This window comes from Malaclemys terrapin, chromosome 22 (genome assembly GCF_027887155.1).
Source record: "Malaclemys terrapin pileata isolate rMalTer1 chromosome 22, rMalTer1.hap1, whole genome shotgun sequence".
Classification (NCBI taxonomy): domain Eukaryota; kingdom Metazoa; phylum Chordata; order Testudines; family Emydidae; genus Malaclemys; species Malaclemys terrapin.
In genome coordinates, this window is record NC_071526.1 from 9,735,769 (window position 1) to 9,758,511 (window position 22,743).

Below are 22,743 nucleotides of genomic sequence, written 5' to 3' on the forward strand. Positions count from 1 at the left end.
TTCCGCTGGTTAGGAAAGATAGAAAATGTGGCAAAAGACCACCTTGGCTTAACCACAAGATCTTGCATGATCTAAAAAATAAAAAGGAGTCATATAAAACATGGAAACTAGGACAGATTACAAAGGATGAATATAGGCAAACAACACAGGAATGCAGGGGCAAGATTAGAAAGGCAAAGGCACAAAATGAGCTCAAACTAGCTACGGGAATAAAGGGAAACAAGAAGACTTTTTATCAATACATTAGAAGCAAGAGGAAGACCAAAGACAGGGTAGGCCCACTGCTTAGTGAAGAGGGAGAAACAGTAACAGGAAACTTGGAAATGGCAGAGATGCTTAATGACTTCCTTGTTTCGGTCTTCACCGAGAAGTCTGAAGGAATGCCTGACATAGTGAATGCTAATAGGAAGGGGGTAGGTTTAGCAGATAAAATAAAAAAACAAGTTAAAAATCACTTAGAAAAGTTAGATGCCTGCAAGTCACCAGGGCCTGATGAAATGCACCCTAGAATACTCAAGAAGCTAATAGAGGAGGTATTTGAGCCTCTAGCTATTATCTTTGGAAAATCATGGGAGACAGGAGAGATTTCAGAAGACTGGAAAAGGGCAAATATAGTGCCCATCTATAAAAAGGGAAATAAAAACAACCCAGGAAACTACAGACCAGTTAGTTTAACTTCTGTGCCAGGGAAGATAATGGAGCAAGTAATTAAGGAAATCATCTGCAAACTCTTGGAAGGTAGTAAGGTGATAGGGAACAGCCAGCATGGATTTGTAAAGAACAAATCATGTCAAACCAATCTGATAGCTTTCTTCGATAGGATAATGAGTCTTGTGGATAAGGGAAAAGCTGTGGATGTGGTATACCTAGACTTTAGTAAGGCATTTGATACAGTCTCTCATATTCTTATCGATAAACTAGGCAAATACAATTTAGATGGGGCTACTATAAGGTGGGTGCATAACTGGCTGGATAACCGTACTCAGTTATTAATGGTTCCCAATCCTGCTGGAAAGGCATAACAAGTGGGGTTCCACAGGGGTCTGTTTTGGGACCGGCTCTGTTCAATATCTTCATTAATGACTTAGATATTGGCATAGAAAGTACACTTATTAAGTTTGCGGATGATACCAAACTGGGAGGGATTGCAACTGCTTTGGAGGACAAGGTCATAATTCAAAATGATCTGGACAAATTGGAGAAATGGTCTGAGTTAAACAGGATGAAGTTTAACAAAGACAAATGCAAAGTGCTCCACTTAGGGGAAAAAAAAATCAGTTTCACACATACAGAATGGGAAGAGACTGTCTAGGAAGGAGTACAGCAGAAAGGGATCTAGGGGTTATAGTGGACCACAAGCTAAATATGAGTCAACAGTGTGATGCTGTTGCAAAAAAAGCAAACATGATTCTGCGATATATTAACAGCTGTGTTGTGAGCAAGACATGAGAAGTCATTCTTCCGCTCTACTCTGCTCTGGTTAGGCCTCAGCTGGAGTATTGTGTCCAGTTCTGGGCACTGCATTTCAAGAAAGATGTGGAGAAATTGGAAAGGGTCCAGAGAAGAGCAACAAGAATGATTAAAGGTCTTGAGAACATGACCTACGAAGGAAGGCTGAAAGAATTGGGTTTGTTTAGTTTGGGAAAAAAGAAGACTGAGAGGGGACATGATAGCAGATTTCAGGTATCTAAAAGGGTGTCATAAGGAGGAGGGAGAAAACTTGTTCACCTTAGCCTCTAAGGATAGAACAAGAAGCAATGGACTTAAACTGCAGCAAGGGAGGTCTAGGTTGGACATTAGGAAAAAGTTCCTAACTGTCAGGGTGGTTAAACACTGGAATAAATTGCCTAGGGAGGTTGTGGAATCTCCATCTCTGGAGATATTTAAGAGTAGGTTAGATAAATGTAACAGAGGGTCCTGTGGCACCTTTGAGACTAACAGAAGTACTGGGAGCATAAGCTTTCGTGGGTAAGAACCTCACTTCAGGGATGGTCTAGACAGTATTTGGTCCTGCCATGCAGGCAGGGGACTGGACTCGATGACCTCTCGAGGTCCCTTCCAGTCCTAGAATCTATTAATCTTTCTTAAGAGCTGGATTTTGTCCCACTGGCCGTGGCTACCAACTCCCCTGTCTCTTCCATGGCTATTCCTGCTAAGGGGCTGATACCTACTCCCCAGAGGTGGCTGCATTTTTATATCTGGGATTGCCCTGACTTTAGGGGGCTGAATCCTGTGGCCTAAGGGTCACTTGCAGGAAGAGCGGGTCCCCTGAAAGCTGGCCAGGGCGCGCAGTTGCCCTGGATGCTGGGGGTGCCCCATGAAACCTGCGTGCCCCGTGGGTGGGACTAGGGCCAGGCCAGCCCTCCCACCCGCTCTCCCTTCCTTCGGGTGGCAGCGGGACCCTGTGCACTGCTGCTCCCGGCCGGTGGGTGCTGCTGGAGATGCGGCAGCGGCCCGGCCGCTGCCTGCCTCTCTCCGCGTCCTTGTCTCGGCGGCTATAAGGCTGGGAGCCGGCCGGCGGGCAGGAGCTCAGCGTGCGCTGCGGGAGGAGCCGAGCTGCCGGAGCGGGGCTGCGCTGCGGGGACTCCCGGGGCCCCCCGATCCCCTCTACCCGGAGCGCCGGGGCGGGCCGCCAGGCAGCCGGCCTGCCCCCGCCCCGCCGGAGGGAGGGACCTGGGCGAGCCCTTCTCCGGCAGAGAGGAACCGGCTTCTCCGGGGCGCGGGCTGCACCCTTCACCTCCGCCCTCTGCTTCGGCCCCTTCCCCCCCGCCGGCCCGGGGCTCCCCTGGGGGCTGCTGCACCCTGTGTCCCCGGGGGCTGCTGCACCGCGCTCCCGCCGCTGTCCCCGGCGCGGGGAAGAGCGGGGGAGGGTGTCTTTGCATTGCGTTTGGCTCTGCAGGACTCTCGCTTTCCTGCCTGCAGGCTCTGTCCCTCCCCGGGGAAGCGTCCGGCCCAGTTCTGGTCTCGGGAGTTATTTATTTTATTTTGTTAAATCCACTTTCCAGGGGAAGGCTGGAGCGGTCTGTTGGTGGCTCTGTCCCCTTCTCCCCTCCCCTCGCGCTTTCTTGTCCTCTGCAGCGGTCCCTTTGCGCGCCCCATGAAGCCCCCTGGGACAGGCTTCCTCTGAAATAGCCGGGCAGCGGGGCTCTCTCTTGGAGGGCAAGGGAAAGATGCAGGCGAAAGGCTCCCGTGCCCCTTCCCTCCACGCTTTGCCCTTTTTATTCATTGTGGCAGCCCTCCTAGGGCTGCTGCCCTTGCTTCACAGCCATGGCTTGCAGCCTAATCCGATGCTGGCCTCTGAGCCACCCCACCACTACCCAGCAGTCATCAGTGGAAGTGAACCTGGGGATTTCACAGCAGCCCCTCACGATGTCTCCCAGGAGATTCGCCCTCTGCCCAACCGCACCAGCCCTGGGCACGTCAAGTACCGGAAAGCCTTCCCGGTCCTGGGCATTGACTACACCCATGTGCGGATACCGTTTGAGATCTCCCTCTGGATACTGCTGGCATGTCTCATGAAACTGGGTACGTTGGCATCACTTCTCTGCAGGCGGTGTGGGTGGAGGGTATGTATACAGTGCCCAAACTTGCGGGCTTAGGAGTTGGGACTCCTGGGTTCTCTTCCTGATGAGTATCCCTGTGATCTTGGGGAAAGTGCTCAACCATTCTGTGCTTTCCGCTCGGTAAAATGGGTCTAAAACTTGCTTCACAGGGGTGTTGTAAGATTTGTTGGTAAAGGTCTCAGAGATCCTTGGATGAAATATGGTGTAGAAGTAGCAACTGTTGACCATTCTGTTACAAAGAAAAATTAGATGGATCAGATAACCTTCACTTCTGTTTCCTTTTACAGCTGACCCTCCCTAATGAGGAAGGATGGTCCAGTGGTTAGGGCTCTCTTGGGAGACCTAGGTTCAGACCCTTGTCCTACTACAGACCGCTTGTGAGATCTTGAGCAAGGCACTTTGTTTCTCAGTGCCTCAGTTCCCCACCTGTACGAGAGGGATAATTGCACTTCCTCTCTCTGACATGTTGTGGGATAAATATACTAAACATTGTGAGGTGCTCAGGTACTCTAAAAGTTGGGACATATAAGTACCTAGATATCCTGGAGAGAGAACGATCCCAAACGGGGTCTGATGTACTGAGGTTCTGACAGAAAATCTCTCAGAACTTCTGCAGCATGATTAATACCAGTTGAATTCTCCAGCATCTGACGGGCGCACACTTGGTCCTATCCCATGCCTAGATTTCAAAGCTGGCTTTTGACTCTCAATGTAGAGGTCAAACTGGCTGCTCTCCAACTGGTGACATCTCGGTTTATATTCTATCGTAATGCCCAGAGTGCACATGATGTGTCTGCCGCTTCCTGTTTTGGATGGTCATGGGGGAGGAGATCTGCATTTCCTTTCTTTCATTCCTGACTCTTACCATTAATTATTTTAAACCTAACACTCCTGGAGGCTCTTCTGTAGTGCTCTGTAACTTGCTGAATCTTACGCCAGGCTCCTATCAGACTCTGAGAGCTAACAGAAAGATTGGCTGGGAAATCTCATGGCTGGCTCTGCCTGCCCTGGTTCTGGTGTAATAGACCCCAAGCACTGGACTGGTAATTCAGGGCAAACTGCTGATCACTGGCTGAGATTACAGAAATGTTCACCCCCCCCCCCCCAAAGTTGGTGTGGTTGGGGAGTGTATGTGTAGATATGAACAACTTTCAATACTTTTCTGAGGGCCTCTTAACCTTTTATTTGAATCTAGGGATATAAGTGTTAACATTTAGGCCCAGAAGACTTCCGTGTGTCTGTCTGTGTAAGATCGAGTGGTTAAAGCAGGTATTGAATCAGGACTCCTGGGTTCTGTCCCCCCTCCCCTCCCAACTCTGACATTAGCTGGGCAAGTCTTTTCAAGTGCTCTTAAATATCCTTAGAAGAAGGTGCCAGACAAATAAGCAATGCTGTTGGTTTTCTTTTCATAGCCATAGTCCCCTCTCAGCTGGCACGTGTTCCATATGTTAAGTAACTTGTAGTAACTGATTCCAGTTACTTCACTGCATTTACAGTCTTCCTTAACTCTATTGGGTGGAGCAACGAGGAGTCTGGTGGCACCTTAAAGACTAACAGATTTATTTGGGGATAAGCTTTCGTGGGTAAAAAACCCACTTTGTCCGTTGCATCCGAAGAAGAGCGTTTTTTACCCACGAAAGGTTATGCCCAAATAAATCTTAGTCTTTAAGGTGCCACCAAACTCTGTGTTGTTCTTGTGGATACAGACTAACATATCTACCCCTCTGATACTCTATTGGGTGGGGAAATCAGAAACCTCTATGCGCTGGTAGAAGGGGGGGGTGCTGCTGTTTATTCTGGTCTTTAGCCACACAGAACCCGGTTTCAATCCTGTTAGTGTGTGTCAAGGCATGCCTTGTGGTTGGTGTGCAAGATGTGAAACTGGTGTTTGCAGGTGAAAAGCACCAGGACAGGCAGCAGAAATACCCTGTAAGGAAATATGATGTGCCGAGGGTGGGGAATGGGGTTAGGGAATTTCTAATTTCCAGTAGGTTTGCTGGCTGCCTTCTTTTGTGAGCATCTTCATTTATCAGAGTGATCTGTAGTGTCTATGCAGAGGCTGCGACACAGCAGTTTCTGCAGAACTCTGCATTGTGGGTTAGGGCTGTTTGTGCTGTTTTAAGGTTGTTTTTGGTTAGTAGCAGAGCCTGTCGCTTCTTACACATCGAAGAGATTGTGGGAGTCTGGGTGTTCGGGGGACATGTTTTAGGAGGACCAGTCTTGCAGCTTTTCAAGGATGTCTGAGAACCCATTGCAGGTAACTGAGGTGTTGGGGACACAGCATATACCACAGTCTAGGTTGCCTTACTCCTGTTAGGAGTTCTGGCTGTAGATCAAAGATGGAACATCCTCTTCCTTGGCCTTATTTCCAAGGGATTTGATGCTGGGTCAGATCAGCATGGGTGAGAATAACTGTCTTAGTGTGTTTCTGGGTCTTAGCTCATAGTTCCCGACTGCACCCCTTAAACTAGTGATTTACCCGTATAAACCAATGTTTTCCAAATGAATGAGTTGCTAAGATCATTGCTGTGGTTGTACCTGTTAGAGCAGTGGTTCACAACCTGGCGTCTGGGGCCCCCTGTGGGGCTGCGAGCAGGTTTCAGGGGGTCCGCCAAGCAGGATCAGTGTTTGGCCTTGTCCCTGGGGCCCAGCAAGTCTAAGTCCCACTGCATGGAGCTGCAGCCTGAGGCCCTGAGCAACTTAGCTTCATGGTGCCCCCTGTGGCATGTGGCCCTGGGCTTTTGTCCTGCTTGCTTACCTTTAACGCCGGCCCTGGCTTTTATATGCAGAAAACCAGTTATTGTGGCACAGGGGGCCATGGAGTTGAAAACCCCTGTGTTAGAGAACATGTCCCTGCCTCTGGGAGGAGCAAACTCACTGGGCTGGCAGGAGCTTACTCTGCACTCCTAGCCCCACCCTTGTACTCATGGTGTTCTGGCTGTGTAATTCAGTCTTCAGACAGATAGGCAAGTCTGTAATTGTGGGTGCTGATACAGATCAATGCAGTGGAATCTAAAATGACAAGACTTGAGAGTTCCAGGTTTGATTAACCAGGCCAAGGATTTATCCTCCAAATCTTTCATGCTTCCTTTCCCCACAGGGCCTAATACAAAGTGAGGGCAGGATTGGAATGGCTAATGGCAATAGTGTTTTGCACTGTATGTGGTTCTCTTTATTTTCAAAGCCCTTGGCAAACTTTTACTTATACCTGTGAAAGCCCTGGGTGGTGGGTAAACATATTACTGCCATCTTACAGATCGGGAAACTGGTGCAGCGAGTTTGTGACTTGCCCACACCACACAGGGAAACAGTCCGGGAGCTGGGATTACAACTTAGGAGCTTCTGTTTTCTAGTGCTGGGTTTAGTCCACTGGCCCAGGCTGCCTCTCCACTGAGGCAGGGGCCGATGATTGAACAGTCTGAATAATGATGGCTGGGCTATTGCAGAGACCCAGGAGACAGGATTAAAATCCTGGGAAGTGCTGTTCTGGATACCTATGACTGGTGGCCATATGGACGGGCTGCTCGGTGCACACTGAAAACTGGAAAAGAAGCTGAAGAACTTGGGGTAAAAATTAATGGGCCGTTATCAGGGTCAACAGATCCCAGCTATACTTTGTCATATTCCTCAATCTCCCCCCCCCCCCCTCCTGGTTTTAAAACCTCCTTTCCTCTCTTAAAGGAGTCCCTTGGGGTATCTTTGTATGGTGGTTTAATCTGTGCCAAGCCAGCACTGCAAGAACCTCAACGTCCTAGTTGCTTGGCCTACCAGCCCAGTCTTGAGGGACCTGATTCCTTGGGATCTCGGGCATGTGCACATTGGCTGACCTTGGCGCGCTCGTCTTGTGGCGTGCTTCAAAGAGCAGCTATCTTGCAAATTTCAGTTACCTGCCGGCTTGTGAGAATGTAACGGGCACTAGAAATGAGCGCTAGTGTAACACAAACACGCTTGTGGCCGTGATCTCCACCAGCCATGGAGACTAGGATTGTTGCTGACTCACCTAGTCCCAGCACCTGAGGTTAGGACTGATGCTGATTTATTTATTAATTAATTAAGAGGCATTTTAAGATGGAATGCTCAGTGAAATGCACCAGAATGGGCTACGGGGATGTAAGTTGAAACACCTTCTAGGCCCCATCTAACATGCAGGAAATGTGTTGTAACAGTTTTGCTTCATTTGTCTAGATGGAACTATACCATGGTATAATCATAATAGATAATGGAAGTGTTACACCCCTAATCTTCATTTGGGAGCTTGGTTATAGGGAGTCTGGTGGTGTAACATTATTTGCCGTGTGGCGAGTTCAGTTGTGTAGATGGGCCCTTGATCACCACCCACTCAGGAGGAGATAGTGGTAGCTAAGCTTCTAACCAGTGATTCTGCAGTGCAAAGAATAAATCATCCATCTGCGTGAAGCAGGCACAGATGATTTCCCCTGGGTTTAGCACTGAGTCTTTGGTAGGGCATTTGGGGTAGAAATTTTAAGACTGTTTCTCACATGGCCTCACTGAAGACAAAACTGGGTTCTTGTGCTGTTGAGTCACCTTCTCTCCCACTCACCCTTTCATTTTTATTCTTTCAGGTTTCTCCTAAGTCTTTCTTTACGCCCTGTCTCCTTACAGCGTTAGCTAATTTTCTCTTAGTGCAACATCAGTTGGTAGGACTAGAATCACCTGTGACTTCAGAACTCAAGGTTAGAGAGAGGGAGCCGACCTTCAGTGCCAATGCTCCAGGAGACAGGCATTTAATTCAGACATAAATAAATCTCTCTCATTTCCACTGGAATGGAAAGAATGAGCAAGGAATGCAAATAAAGGCTTAATAACAAATTGCAGTAATAGTACCTGTCATGGTGTCTCTTTTCAGTGCCAGACTATAGCAGAATAGGCCAGGGACTGGCAGTCAGGATTCTCCTCTGCCACAGATTTGCTGTTTGGCCTTGGGTAAGTCACTTCACCTGGGTGCCTCACTTTCCCGACCTGTGCAGTAAAAATACATTGCAGGAGTGTTGAGGTTTAACTGTGTCAATCAAGCACTTGGAGACCCCCAGTCTGTTTTATAGAAGTGCAAAATATTATTGCCCTGTGTTGGGAATTGTGTGGGTTCAAGTGTGGCAGCATGTCTGATCCTTTCTCTCTAAGCCTTTCATATTGCACTGAAGGAGGCTTTGGATGTGACCCCTTTCACATAGCAAGCCTCTGAGTGTGACCCCCCCCTTAATAAATTAAAAACACTTTTCAAATATATTTAACGCCATTATAAATGCTGGAGGCAAAGTGGAGTTTGGGTTGGAGATTGACAGCTTGTGACCCCCCCATGTAATAACCTCGTGACCTCCTGAGGGGTCCCGACCCCCAGTTTGAGACCCCCTGCTCTACCGTGTGAGACATTAAATCACCAGCTGATGCAGCCCACCTGTTTGGTTGGAGCCTGTTATAATGATTGAGTCATCGCTAGTTTTTCTTCACAGCACTTGGTCTTTCTGAATGTCTGGGTCAGGGTTGTCTGGTCTACAACAACCTGTCTCTTCAGAGCAGCAGACAGCAACCAATACGTCACAAATATCCATGTCCTTGTTAGCTACGTTAAATTAGCTGTAAAGTGAGCTGAGCATCTATTATTAGGAAAAATAACACTTTTTGCTTTTCCTCCTGTTCCAGGTAGACACATAGACCCTGTGTTATGGAGAATAGTCAGTGGGCTGTAGTGGAGTTAAAGACGTTTCTGATGTCTGTTAGGCTAGGATTCTTGGGCCCATTTACAATATGCAGGACAAGATCTGTTTCAGTAATCCTATGTTACACTCTCAGAAATGTCACTAACTTCAACAGACGGCTTCCTGCAGTGGCATCTGATTCCTGCAGCCAAACGTTCAGTGCTCTTTTTACTTCCTTTTCAGAATGCCACACGCACACCTATGACACTATAACAGACATGGTCAAACTACGTCCCGCGGGACCGTCCTGCCCGACCCCTGAGCTCCCGTCCGGGGAGCCTAGTCCCTGGCCTCTCCCCTGCAGCCATGCCACTGCATGGGCCACGCTCTGGCCCGCTGCTCCCGCTGGGCAGCGTGGGGAGCGTAGCTGGCTCTGGCCGGGTGTCTCGGCTGCGAGCTCCTGCTGCTGGTAAGGGGGTAGGGAGCGGGGGTGTGTGTCGTAAGGCAGCGGTGGGTCCTGGGGGGCAGTCAGGGAGGAGGGGGTGGTTGGATGGGGCAGAGGTTCTGCGGGGGCAGTCGGGATGGGGAACAGGGAGGGTTGGGAGTGGGAGTCCCAGGGGGCCTGTCGGGGTGGGGATGTGGTTGTGGATAGGGGTTGGGAGGGCAGTCAGAGGACAGGGAGCGGGGGGGTTGGATAAGGGGGTGGGATCCCAGGGGGCAGTTAGGGGCAGGGGGTCCCGGGAGGGTGTGGTCGGGATGAGGAGCAGAGAGTGGTTGGATAGGGGGTGGGAGTCACAGGAGGGCTGTCAGGGGGTGGGGGTGTGGATAGGGACAAGGAGCAGGGGGGGTTGGATGGGTTGGGAATTCTGAAGGGGTCAGCCAGGGTGTTTGGGGAGGCACAGCCTTCCCTACCCAGCCCTCCATATAGTTGCGCAACCTTGATGTGGCCCTCGGGCCAAAATGTTTGCCCACCTCTGCACTACAACAATGAATAAAAAGGAAGGAGGTTCCTGCCCCCAAAAAACTTTCATTTTGAGCTAGAAGAAGGACAACAAAGTGACAAAACACAAGTGGAGTTAGAGGGGGACAGGGTAAAAGATCACAGGATATTTTTGTTAGAGCAGGTATATATTTGTAATGGATGGGCTTTTCAAAAGTACCTAAATCCCACTGTCAGTGATTCTAAGGCTCCTAGGTTACATAGGCGCTCTTGAAAATTTTACCCTTTGGTTCCTACATGCCTAAACCACTTCTGGAAATGGGACTTCAGCACTTTGAAAAGCCCACCCATTATAAAAAGAGGAACCAACAAGACGTGTGTATTGGTATTTATTGTATCGTTGGATTTTTAAGTGTCTAAGGTTTGAGGAATTAACTTCAATGAGATACCATAGTGAGGAATGTGGTAGATACCTACCCTGGCATGAGAGGCTGGAATAGAAACCAGTGTGGGGGAAGTTTGGCTGAAAGACGTGAATCAAGAGAAGAATGAGGCTGCATAGTGCGTAGGATTGGGGAACGTATTCTGGGCATGAGGGCAGGCGTGCCAGAAGGCACCGACTCACAGGTGGGAGGAGACTCGGGGCATTCTAAGCTTATGCCGTGCAGGCGTGGGCAGCTTTCACTGTTACTGGACTCTGAAACCAAAGATCCAAGAAATGCATCGAGTGACCAGTTTTCTGTCTTCACACGAGCTCTCCTCATCGTGACAGTAACGCGGGTTTCTTTAAGAAGACATCACTCGTATTCCTAGAAGAATTTAGGGAGCTGCTCTGAATGTCACAACAAGCTTCTGACCAGGTTGGAAGCAGAGCAGGTTTGAGTGTCAGTGGAATAATGAGCAAGAAAAGAATTGAAACACAGATTGCTCTCATGTTGTTGCATTAGCTGAACCAATAAGAGCATCCAGAAAGTAGGCAGGGAATGTGACTAGTGGACAACAAGCCAACTTCTGCCATGATACCTGTAAGGGACTGGCCAACTAGCAGTGACTTGAGAGGAAAGCAGTTGGAGACCGTGATACTTACTTAATTGTATGTTTATCCCTCTCCCCCATTTTTGTTCTGTTCGATTGTAAGCTCCTCGAGGCAAGGACTGTGTTCTCCGACATATGTGGAAAGCAACTAGCACACCGCAGGCTTGAATGTCACGGAAATTCTAGAGTAGCAATTGGGCTAGTTGCCAGAGTGGAAAGGTGTCTGAACTCTTACAGGGCCCGCTATTTGTCTAGTGAGGCTGATTCCCTACTCTCAGTGCCTCTTTCCCCATCTGGACAATCAGGATAATACATTCTCTGCCTGGGTATTGAAGCTTGATTCATGAACATGAGTAAATGATTCTGAGGTTCTTGTCTAGCTGGTGCTATAGAAGTGCAAATTATTCTTAATTATAATAAACACTCTCTTTTCAGAAGCAGCCGTGTTGGTCTTTCTCGCTTCCTTATCTGTGAGTGATCCTAATGCACACAGCTATTTCTTTCCTGCCTTTTCATACAGTTTGCCAGCATGACTGAGGGTTGAGAAGGAGATTGGCAGTGGCCTTTTCTCTCATGCCTGTCTGCTGCTAGAGCCTGAACAGAAGAACGATCCAAACAGTTTCCTCCAGGGAACTGAGGAAAGTACTAATGTAATTCGAGCGTGAGCGGTGAAAAATTCCTCCCATGGAATATGGGTTATTTACAGAGTGGGAAGAACATGAGCATCTGTGTGCATGTGATGTCTGCAAATGCAGCCTGTACCCCCCTGGAGACCACTCCCCAGTGAGCACTAGTGTCTGCTAAAATACAATCCGTATCAGGCTACACCTCAAGACTAGTGTGTGGAATGTCCCAGCCTGAAGCCTCCTCTTATTATTGGAGATGTCCTATCTCCTAGAACTGGAAGGGACCTTGATAGGTCATCGAGTCCAGCCCCCTGCCTTCACTAGCAGGACCAAGTACTGATTTTGCCCCAGATCCCTAAGTGGCCCCCTCAAGGATTGAACTCACAACCCTGGGTTTAGCAGGCCAAAGCTCAAACCACTGAGCTATCCCTCCCCCCTGAACAGGTTGAGGGCATGCCCAAGGATCTACACTCCCTCCCAGTAAGTTTCTGGGTGCAATTCAAGGTGTTGGTGTTAACCTATAAAGCCATAAATGGTTCAGGGTTGTGGTTACTAGGGTCTCAATGAAGATAATTAACTGTTGGACCAACCTACCTTAGGACATGGCGGATTCTCAGTCACTTGCAGTCTTTAAACCAAGACTAGATATATTTAGCTATGCTGTCGCTCAAACAGAAGTGACAGGTTTGAAGCAGAAATTATTGGAAGGGGTGCTTTAGCTTGTGTTATGCAGGAGGCCAAACAAGATGATCGTAATGATCTCTTCTGGCTTTAAAAACGATGAATCTGAGATATTCTGCCCTCATGCCACAACTGTGATCATCAAAGGAACTTGAACTAGCATTCCCTAGCAAATTAACCACTGGTTGAGTACTAGTAGGTGCACTCCAGATAACCTCTCTAAACATGGTATGAAGGCCAGATTAAGTGGAGAATGGAGCAGAGGGGAAACATGAGTTAGATATTGGCACCAGTATTGCGGGAGGTAATGCTGTTCTCACTGGATTGTAAGTAGGTCGAGATCTTGGATCCTGAAGAATCAATTTCAGGGGACCCACTTTTTTTATTTAGGTAAAACAGAAATTCAGGAAACATTTTGTTACTGTGTTGAAAAATAGCGTTGCCTTACTGTAACCCGTTCTCCCCTCAAAAACATCCCTTCCCGGGGTGAAGCTATAGACGTCTCCACACGAGACTGCCCCTAAAATACTTCCGGTAATGTGGTAAGTTCTGAAGCTTCTTAACGTAGCTGGTCCAGTGGCTCAGTGAATGGATTTGTGGGTACTGAGGGAGGAAACTTTAGAAGCAAACGATAATGAGGAATGAATTACTGCAGCAGTGTTGTAAACACTGGATTCTTTCACTCCCAAAGGCTTAATTTGTTCAGATAAAAACTGGAAATCCATCCGGAATACACTGTGAGAATGCAGCCTTACTGAGCCTACTTTAAGTAGCATTAGTTAAGGAAGTACTTTCCTTACCTGCTCCCACCCGTTGCTATAAAAAGGCCTTAAGCACTTGTTTCTTATCTCTTAGGGCAGGGGTGGCCAACCTGTGCCTCCGGAGCCACGTGCGGCTCTTCAGAAGTTAACATGCTGCTCTTTGCATAGACGCTGACTCCTGGGCTGGAACTACAGGCGCCAACTTTCCAATGTGCCAGGGGGTGCTCACTGCTCAACCCCTGGCTCTGCCCCAGGCCCTCACTCCTTCCAGCACCCTTGTTCCTCCCTCCATTCCCCCAGAGCCTCCTGCACACCACAAAGCAGCTGATTGCAGTGGGAAGGGAGGGGGAGGCACTGATTGGCGGGGCCACCGGGGGCAGGAGGCACTGCCGGGGGAGCTAATGAGGGGCTGCTGACTTATTACTGTGGAACTTTGGCAATGTACATTGGTAGATTCTGGCTCCTTCTCAAGCTCAGGTTGGCCACCCCTGTTTTTAGGGCCTGAATCTGCTTCTGTTGATTTCAAAGGGATCATGGGGAAAGGCTCCCAACAAACCCACTTTAGGTAACACCAAAATGAAGAAAACGCCCCTTAAAGGAGCAGGGAGGTCTTGACTATTGTTTGACTTCGGAAGCCCAGTGTGTGTGGCCTGTGCCCTGCTGCGCTACATTAGGCATGTTGCATATCCTCCATGCCTATACATGCTGTACTGTGCTCATGTTAGCACCTGAATGCCTTTCAGTACTGTCGTAACCGCTGTGACTAGCATGTGTATAAACACTCAGAGCTATACGTTAGAGAAGCCATGGTCAAAGAAATGTACCTTGCACTTAATGCAGAGAGGATGGTAAGGTTTGTGATGGTACTTGGTTCTTACAGGAGTTCGTTCCACAGTCTTGGGCTGGCTCCGGAGGAAACTGCATCTAGTGCCCCTCTTTCCCCCTCTGTAAGATGGCTATATTATTTACAGGGCCTTTGCGGCACTTGATATTCGTAAAGTGCTTTGAGATCCTCAGGTGGAAAGTCCAATAAATGCAAAGTATTATTCACAACTGGACGAAAACAAATGCATTTCCCTCAGCTAGGAGTGACTCATAGGCATCACAGCATCCAGGCTCCTGTGTCACCAGGTAGGCGGTGAAAGTTGCAATACAATAAGCTCCTGGGGACAGCTCTTGTATTCCGTTTAATGGTGGGGAAAAAAATAATTTCTCTAGCTTTACCAAGCCCGTGAGGGACGTGTTTACTAGCGCAAAATCCTTTCTGGTAATCTGCAGTGAGATTTTTTTTTTTCCGTTCTCAGAAATATTCCCAGGTTGGGCATCACTTTCATGCCATTCTAAATCTTAGTGGCAGCCCCAGGTGAGGTGGCAGTTTCTGAGCCTGATGGATGAGGTTTCAGCAGCACAGACCCCATTAGCATACTCTTATGCATATATAAGCCCTTAAAGAGAAAGACCTTAATTTTCTCTTGGGAGGGCTCTTTCCATTGCAATCGGCATTCCTTGGGGTTTGAAACTGACTTAATTCTCCTTTCCATAACCCAAAGTGTAAATGAATGGAGCCAGTAGTGATTCTGCAGGTCCCCTGTGTGTGAAACTGAACTGGCTATATCCTAGGGTATGTGTGTACTGCAATCATGGCGTGAATGAATGCACCTTGAGCCAACATACCCAAGTTAATCTAGCTGGCTCAGGTCCTAAAACAGAGAAAACACATCAGCGCAAGCGTCAGTGCGGGCGAGCCCTGCGAGAAATCATCCAGGGTTCCTGGCAGGTTTGTACAGCTCATGCAGCTGCAGCCTCATTGTTCCAGGACCCAGGCTAGCTCGGGTATGTCCCTTCGAGCTGCAGTCGTACTCTGTGATTGCAGTATAGACGTACCCTCCGGTGTGTGCTGCTGGGGATGACTCCAGAGGGCAGGTTCTGTAAACAGTATATTTGTTTGTTTCTATTGTGGCTCCTAGGAGCCCCCAGTCATGGACCAGAACCCTGTTGTGCTAGGCACTGTACAAACCCAGAACAAAAAGACAGTCCCTGACCCAAACAACTGACCATCTAAGTATAAGACAAGAAACAACAGAGGGGTACAGACAGACTGATGGGACACAGTGAGACAATATTCGTATGCATGATAGTGGTTAATTCTGTGTCTGAATACAGCTCTAAAGACTGACCACTGCAAGGCCCCATATGCCCCCCTCCCTCCCCCAGTGGAAGTGTCGTGTGTCGGGGATTTCTGTAGGTATAGCCTGCAAAACCGCACCTCTCACCATTACTGTAAACTGCTCAAGAAGCGGCAAGTGATGTCGGATGCTGATGTGGAATTTACAAAGTGGCTCACGTCTCCCAGAAAGCCAATGACCAACATGCATTGCCAACTGTGCTATTTGGGGTTTTTTTTTTTGTTTTTGTCTGGGAAGCTACAGGAATATTTCCACTGTGATTCCCACTATCCCTACTCAGAGGGTAGTAGTGCAGAGTGGTGGGGAGACCAACAGACTATTTCCCTAGAAGCTTTGTTGTCCACCACCCCCCCCACTCTCCCTCAGGACTTGCTAAATATGCCTTTCTAATCTGAGAAGAGCAGTTGTGCTCTTTTAGTTGGTGAGTTTATTTATGGCCCATTAATATGACTGATGCAAGTCTTATGATCATATTAACCATTTATGAGGCTTCACTAAGGTGCAGCAGGCAGTGCCTTTCTACACGATGGTAACCTGTGTTGTGCAATAGAAGACAAGAGGCCAGGAAGTGGTAATAATTCCTTTCAAAGGAGGAATAATTGGACCACCTTATTGTGTAACTGCATATGGAATGTTGATTTTCAGAAATCCGCCTTAAGCATCCAGCATTCCAAAGCTGTTTCATGATTGTGTTAAAAGCTGCATTGTGGAGACCTTGTACATCTATAAAGGTTGGTAACTTGCACAACTTTTATTATAAAATCCCACAGCTGCAGCCAACTATGCTAAATGCTCTCTCCTAGCCTGGTTATTTGTGGCATTCAGCATGTGTTGCTACAGTTGAAATCTGGGAAAAATGTGTAGGTCACGTCTAAGACCTCTGCTGTACAGTCAGGTTTACTTATTCAGCCCTCCTCCCTAGAGTATGAACAGCTCTTTACGAGAGTATTTTTATTGGGCCTTGTCTAAACACGCACATTGTACTGCTTTAACTATACGGGTATGCTTAAAGCACCCATGGTGTGAATGCAGTTATACCAGTATAAACATGCTTGCACTGGGATAGCTTATTCCTATACAGGAAGGGGAATAAGCTATATTGATGTTAGGCACCATTATACTGGTTCCACTATGTCACCATTAGGGGTTAACCAGTATAACGATCATTAACCCCACCCCCCGACTGACACAGTTAGACCAGTGCAAAAACTGTGTGTAGATCGTGCCTTAGGGTTTTAAACAGTTTTGCTAATCTCAGTTTGTGTGTTGGGAGGGCTTGGGGGAATGTGTCTGTAATGTAAATATAACTTAGTGAGGGCTATGACTTTACAATATCTGCTGTAGGAACGTGAGTCTGCTTGGGTCCGACTCCTATCTCCAGCAGTGGACAGAACTAGAAGCTACAAACGAAGGTGCAAGGCACCCCGTCGTGGAGCATTCTGTCATAAGGTGACTATAGGAGAAGTTTCTTCTGAACACCAGACAGTTGGTAATGGGCTTATGTCTTGAAGCATCAAGTATCTGCATTTCGCACCCCACCAACAGCTCTGATCCTCTCCAAATTAGGTGGAAATGTTCTTCTCCCTGTCTGGCGAGAGCATGTCTCTGGTTGACAACTGAGACTGTCACTAGGGTTTTAGTTCCTAATTGGCAAGTGGACACTGCCTAGTATCTTTCCCTCCAGAGGTTGGCTTTTCTTCTGGTTGAAGGTGAGGCATTATGTAAAAGTAGGATTGGGGCCAAGAACTGCTGATTTCTAATGCTGGCTCCAATGCCAGCTCACTCAGTGGCCCTGGGTGAGTCACTTAACCTCTGTTTCATTTCCCCAGCTGCAAAAAGGGAATTAATACCTACTCCACAGGGGAGTCGCAACTGATTTGTTAATGTCAAGTGCTCCAAAGATGAGGTGTGTGTAAATGCCTCTTGTTACTTTAGTTCTCCCTGCCCTGAAAAATGAACAGAAATATCTTTCAGAGTAACAGCCGTGTTAGTCTGTATCCGCAAAAAGAAGAACAGGAGTACTTGTGGCACCTTAGAGACTAACAAATTTATTAGAGCATAAGCTTTCGTGGACTACAGCCCACTTCTTCGGATGCATATCTTGTGGCTTTTCCTGTTTGCAGATTATTTTATGTGACCTAGGGTAACTCATGGAAATGTCTCCTCATCTGTAGGCTGCTCCTGGACTCTGTGTACAGCCTGACTTGTTGAGACAAAGGTGTTATTGAAATAGTGACCAGGGCTTGCTTTGCATACATGGGGGTGGTGAATATCCCAGCTGCACTGACAGTGGTAGTGTACTAGTATCTCTTGGAGTTCGAGCATTATAGGCCTGGCTAATGGGAGCCTTGTACCAACTCGCAGCTGTCCGGCTAGTTCAGAAGAGCCCTGGTTTTTCAGTTACCATCAGAGTGACTGTTCCCGTGACTCAAGGCATAAGTGCTGACTGTCTCCTCGATGTACTTCTCCGTGCCAGATGACAGGGTCATGTGTTTCATCTTCTCTACACACACGCTGCTTATGTTTATCTTTCCTCCTTCTGCCTTATCAGCCCCCTCCAGCATCTGTTCCCTTGCCCCAAGAAGGGGTAAGCGAGGGGCTGAAAGGAGCGGGTCCTCTTGGTTTGTACTGTAGCTTATTTGCCAAATCATAAGAGGTTAATTTAGGGAGGATTTAATGTTGCACCTTGACCAGGTCCATCCTGTGTGGGAGGAAGTAAGGAAGGCCCCAATAATGAGCCTTCCTCCTTGCCAAGGAGACAAACCGCATGTTTGCTCTTTGAAGCCACTTCTAAAATGGTTTTATGTGGCTAGAAAGAGCCATGACATAGGCCTGATCTAAACACTGCTCTGGTAGAGGCTGCGGCAAAGAGGTGCAGTTTCCCCCCCCGGTGTGGACTTGGGTCAGCTGAAATCTGTTACACACCGATACATAATTTAAGACCCTCTTAAAAACTGTGTGTAGCTGAGTTGGTAAGTAAACAAGCCAGGATCTTTGTGGTCTCCTGCAAGAGACCGATGCACCAGATATGGTTCTGTGAGCTGCTCCCCTCTGGAGCACTCGGAGAAGTGTTTGAAGAACTGATCCATCCAAATTCATTCATTATTTTGGAGGAAGGGGAACAAGGAATTGGTCAAACTGTCCCTGGCCTGTTTAGAAAGGTTAACTGGTCTGGATGAGCGGCTGCCTAGGTCAGGATAATAAAATTAATTGGTGGAAACTTAGGTGCTGTTTAGTGCTGGCCTGGAAACGTGCAGGCTTGTAAGAACAAACCACAAGTAAGATTTGCTGTCTGGTTTCCAGTGTGGGTGGAAATGGTTTGTTTGTTTTGTTTTTAATTGTCTGCTATACTCTGCAGTCATCTGACTTCAGGGCCAACGCTTTATAGAGGGCTGAATGGCAGGGACAGCAGTCAATCAGAAGAACTCACTCACACTATTTCTAAACAGGAAATCTGTTCATGTGTTGTGCTTTTTGACTTAGTTGTCACTAGATGTAAGATTTGATGGAGGAAAGGAAGTGAGGAGCGTGGACACTCAACCGTTCCCTTATTGCACTGAACTTGCTGGTCTCTCATAGCAGATCATTTTCTGCAATACCCTTAACGTTTGAGTAGCTAGAACAGCAGACTAGAAATCCTAACTCTTGGATTCTGTTTCTGTCCTTGCCATTTACCTCCTGCATGATACTGCGCAAATCACTGATGCTCTCTCAATTTCCCCATTGCTCTAGATGGATATAGTCCGTGTTAGACTTAATTAACATTTGCTAACCACTGAGAGCCCTTTGCCTTTCTTCGGCATCTTCTGTCTGAGGATCTCCATGTCCTTGACAAACATCCAAAACTTCAGCCTTGCAACATCCTTGGAGATGGGCAAGTATTAGCCCTGTTTCATGATGCGGCACCAGGCAGCATAGCTGGAATAAGAACCCAGAGCTCCTGTCGCCGAGTCCTGTGCTTTAACCATAAAGACGATCTTGCTTCTTTGGATGAAGGTTGCTGTATATTGTGGCTGGATCCTGGAACGCTGCCAAGTATTGTTCCATCTCATCTGGGCACAACAGCCAGCTAATCCTTAGGTAGTTTTAAAAACCAGAAATACACTATTTATCTACTGTATCTAGGCACTCGTCCTGCACTCGTCACCATGGTACCTGAGTGCCTTTTACCGTCACTTCAGCTGGAGGGATAGCTGCACCTTAGGGGTTACTGGAGACCGCTGGAAAGCAAATCTCTCTTGGTTTTGACTTTTGCCAGCTCTAGAGCTTAAAGTGTATACACTTGGCATGCGAGGCTTTAAACGTAGAAGCCAGCGTTTATGGTGTTAGGTGTGATGGATGGAGAGTGGGAACAGAGTCGACTCTGCCCTCTAGTCCTAGCACGTCCTGCTGCTGGAAAAGGTCACAGCCACCATGTGTGCTGAAAGTGACTCCGATGGCAAGTTACAAATGAAATATTCTCTCTTCCCCCCCGTCCCTCCCCCCACCTTATGGCTTTCCATTTGCGGGGCTCCTGGGCATGAGGCTATTCAGCAGAAGGCCTCTCTGGCCTGAATTCTAGGGAAGCGATCTCTCTGGCCTATACCAAAAGAAGCTTATGTACACTAACTTCTTTTGTTCCATCCACCCCAGCAGGACTGCCTTCCAGGGCACCTATCTATCTGTTGCTGGTTGGGATTTCTTTCTTGGCTGGTTGACTGGCCTGGTCTGCAGCCTTCTTCTGTCAGCCTCTGTTCTCTGTCCATGTTGAGACTTAACTCTGTTACCACAGATGAAATGGAGCCTCCCACCCAAACTCGGCCAAACACTGAATGAATGATTCCTGGGCTTATAGACATTCTGTTCCGCATCAAAGTGTCACCAGCCTTCTAGCGGATTTTAAAATGCCTTAATCTCACAGCCTTTTAAGGAAGAGATCAGAGTACCTTGTTCGTTGTACATATTTTTTGTGGTTACATCATTGTTTTCATACTAAATGATCCCAAAGTCCTGTACAAAATATACACAGTGCCATTGAAATTTAGCTATTTTGGGGGTGGGAGGGCTGCCGCCAGGCAGCCAAGCAGTATGCAACATACTGAATTGAGAATGGGATGGGGGATTTTAGTCATGGATGCATGGGTAAAACTCTACCAGCAGATCTTTAGTATCCACAGATAGCACATACTACTTCTAAGATTTCATCTAATAGACCAGCTCACAGAAATTGCCTACATCTCAGTTTATCTCCCTCAGAAGGACAACGGGCTGATTCAACCCTGCTGAGACTTCAGCCTGTTCCTCCAGGGAATAAAGATATTTTGGAACTGATGCCGGGAGCTCAAAAGGCTCAGCTGCACTAGAGAACTGGTGTCACAAGAACCTGCAGTACCTGTAACACCTCTCACGGCTGTGCTCAGCCCTGCTTACATTGCATTTGCTCTGAGTAAGGTTCTTTGTTGGCTTGCTGCGCCATTGCAGTGTCACTGTGGACATTTTGTTCAGCTGCAATTGCTCCTCCCAACGCCGTTCCTGACTGCCTCTCCCGTGACCTCTGATCATGGCTGGATGCTCCAGAACGTAGTAGATATTTCACTTGCAAAATACAAGCCTTAATTCTACACATGTATTTCTAGACATATACAGTTGATATGCGTGAAACTTGAGTTTGCCTTTTACAAGGAGAAAACTGGACAAAGCAGCGGATAGGGGTCTTGTGCCGGGAACTGTGTGATAAGTTAGGGTTACCATACTTAACAAATAAAAAAAGAGGACCCTCCACGGGGTCCTGGCCCCGCCCATTTCCCACCCCCAGCCCTGCCCCAACTCCGCCCTAACTCTGCCCCCTCTTCCCTCCCACTCCCAGCCACGCGGAAAGGGCTGCCCGAGCGCTACCGGCTTCACGGTTTGCTGGGCAGCCCCCAAACCCTGATCCCCCAGCCAGCGCTTCCCCAGCGCAGCTGGAGCCTGGGAGGGGAAGCGCCCAGCCGGGGGCGCAGGGTCTGGAGGCTGCCCGGCAAACCGTGAAGCTGGTAGCGCTCGGGCTTTGGGCAGCCTCTATGCCTCCGGACCCTGCGCCTCCAGCCGGGCACTTCCCCTCCTGGGCTCCAGCGGCGCAGGGTCCGGAGGCATGGGGGCTGCCCAAAGCCCATAGTGCTCGGCTCTTAAACGGAGCCGAAGAGTCGGGGAGGAGCAGAGCCGCCGCGGCTGGAGGCTCTGCTCCTCCCCTGACTCTTCGGCTCTGTTTAAGAGCCGACCTGCCCAGCGCTGCCGGCTTTGGGCAGCCCCCATGCCTCCGGACCCTGTGCCGCTGGAGCCCGGGAGGGGAAGTGTCCGGCCGGCGGCTGGGGTCCGGAGGCAAGGGGGCTGCCTGAAGCCCATAGCGCTCGGGCAGCTCGGCTCTTAAACAGAGCAGAGCAGCCGCGGGAGGGGAAGTGCCCGGCCGGCATTTTCCCGGACATGTTCGGCTTTTTGGCAATTCCCCCCGGACGGGGATTTGATTGCCGAAAAGCCGGACATGTCCGGGAAAAACCAGACGTATGGTAACCCTAGATAAGTACCCCCAATACAGAGCAGCAGGGATGCTGCGTATGGACAGAGTTTATGACCACTGTGGGCACCTCCCGGGGTTGCAGCTTGCAGGCTGAAATGGTGCCGTTTCCCAGGCTGTTCCCACCCTCTTAAGCTTTGCATGGTTCTGTGCTAGAATTTTTCTGCTAAAAATTATCCACCTTTGCAACTGCTGGGGGGAGTGATACAATAGATGGGACTCCAAATCTGGCAGTGGCTGTATGCTATAGAACTACTCTGAGCAGTGGTAGACAACATGGGGCTTAATGTCCAGCACCTGCCGTTGAGCCCCATGTACACCAGTGCTCCCATTGGTGGAGCTGCGCCCAGTGAAAAAACAGGCGGGAAATCGGAGCAAAAAATTCCCTAGTGAAGACGAGGCCCTTGTGACCAAGATGTGGCCCAGATGCACCCTGCCCTGAAGCTGTAGCAGGGAGTGACTTACCGCAATAGAGACCTCTTCCTATGACTCCTCATGCTATTATTGTGCCAGCTTTTAACGTGTTGGAACAGAGACTCTCACCTTATTGACTCAGCCCTGGTCCCACAGGCTTTTCACTCTCAAAAAATGGCAAGATCGGCACTCATCCTAGGGAGCTTGTATTGCTCTGGGAGCGGAGGATCTGCAGCCTGGACCTGTTTCCCTCCGTTTAGATGACTTGACCATCCTCAGTGCCCAGTGAAATTCAGCTGTTTAAAGATACAATCTGCCTGTTCCAGCTATTGCTGGTCCCTGTGGCCTTTG

The 22,743-nt window shown here is 48.5% G+C and overlaps 1 protein-coding gene across 1 annotated transcript in view; it reads left to right on the top strand.

The window, feature by feature from the left end:
• Positions 1 to 2,457: 2,457 nt before the first annotated feature.
• The window catches only part of SLC9A1 (solute carrier family 9 member A1), a 59,595-nt gene continuing 39,309 nt past the window's right edge, over positions 2,458 to 22,743 (top strand). Inside the window, exon 1 of the mRNA XM_054011836.1 lies at positions 2,458 to 3,525. Coding sequence (XP_053867811.1) covers positions 3,171 to 3,525 — 355 coding nt within the window. The 5' untranslated portion in view covers positions 2,458 to 3,170. The remainder of the gene's footprint in view (positions 3,526 to 22,743) is intronic.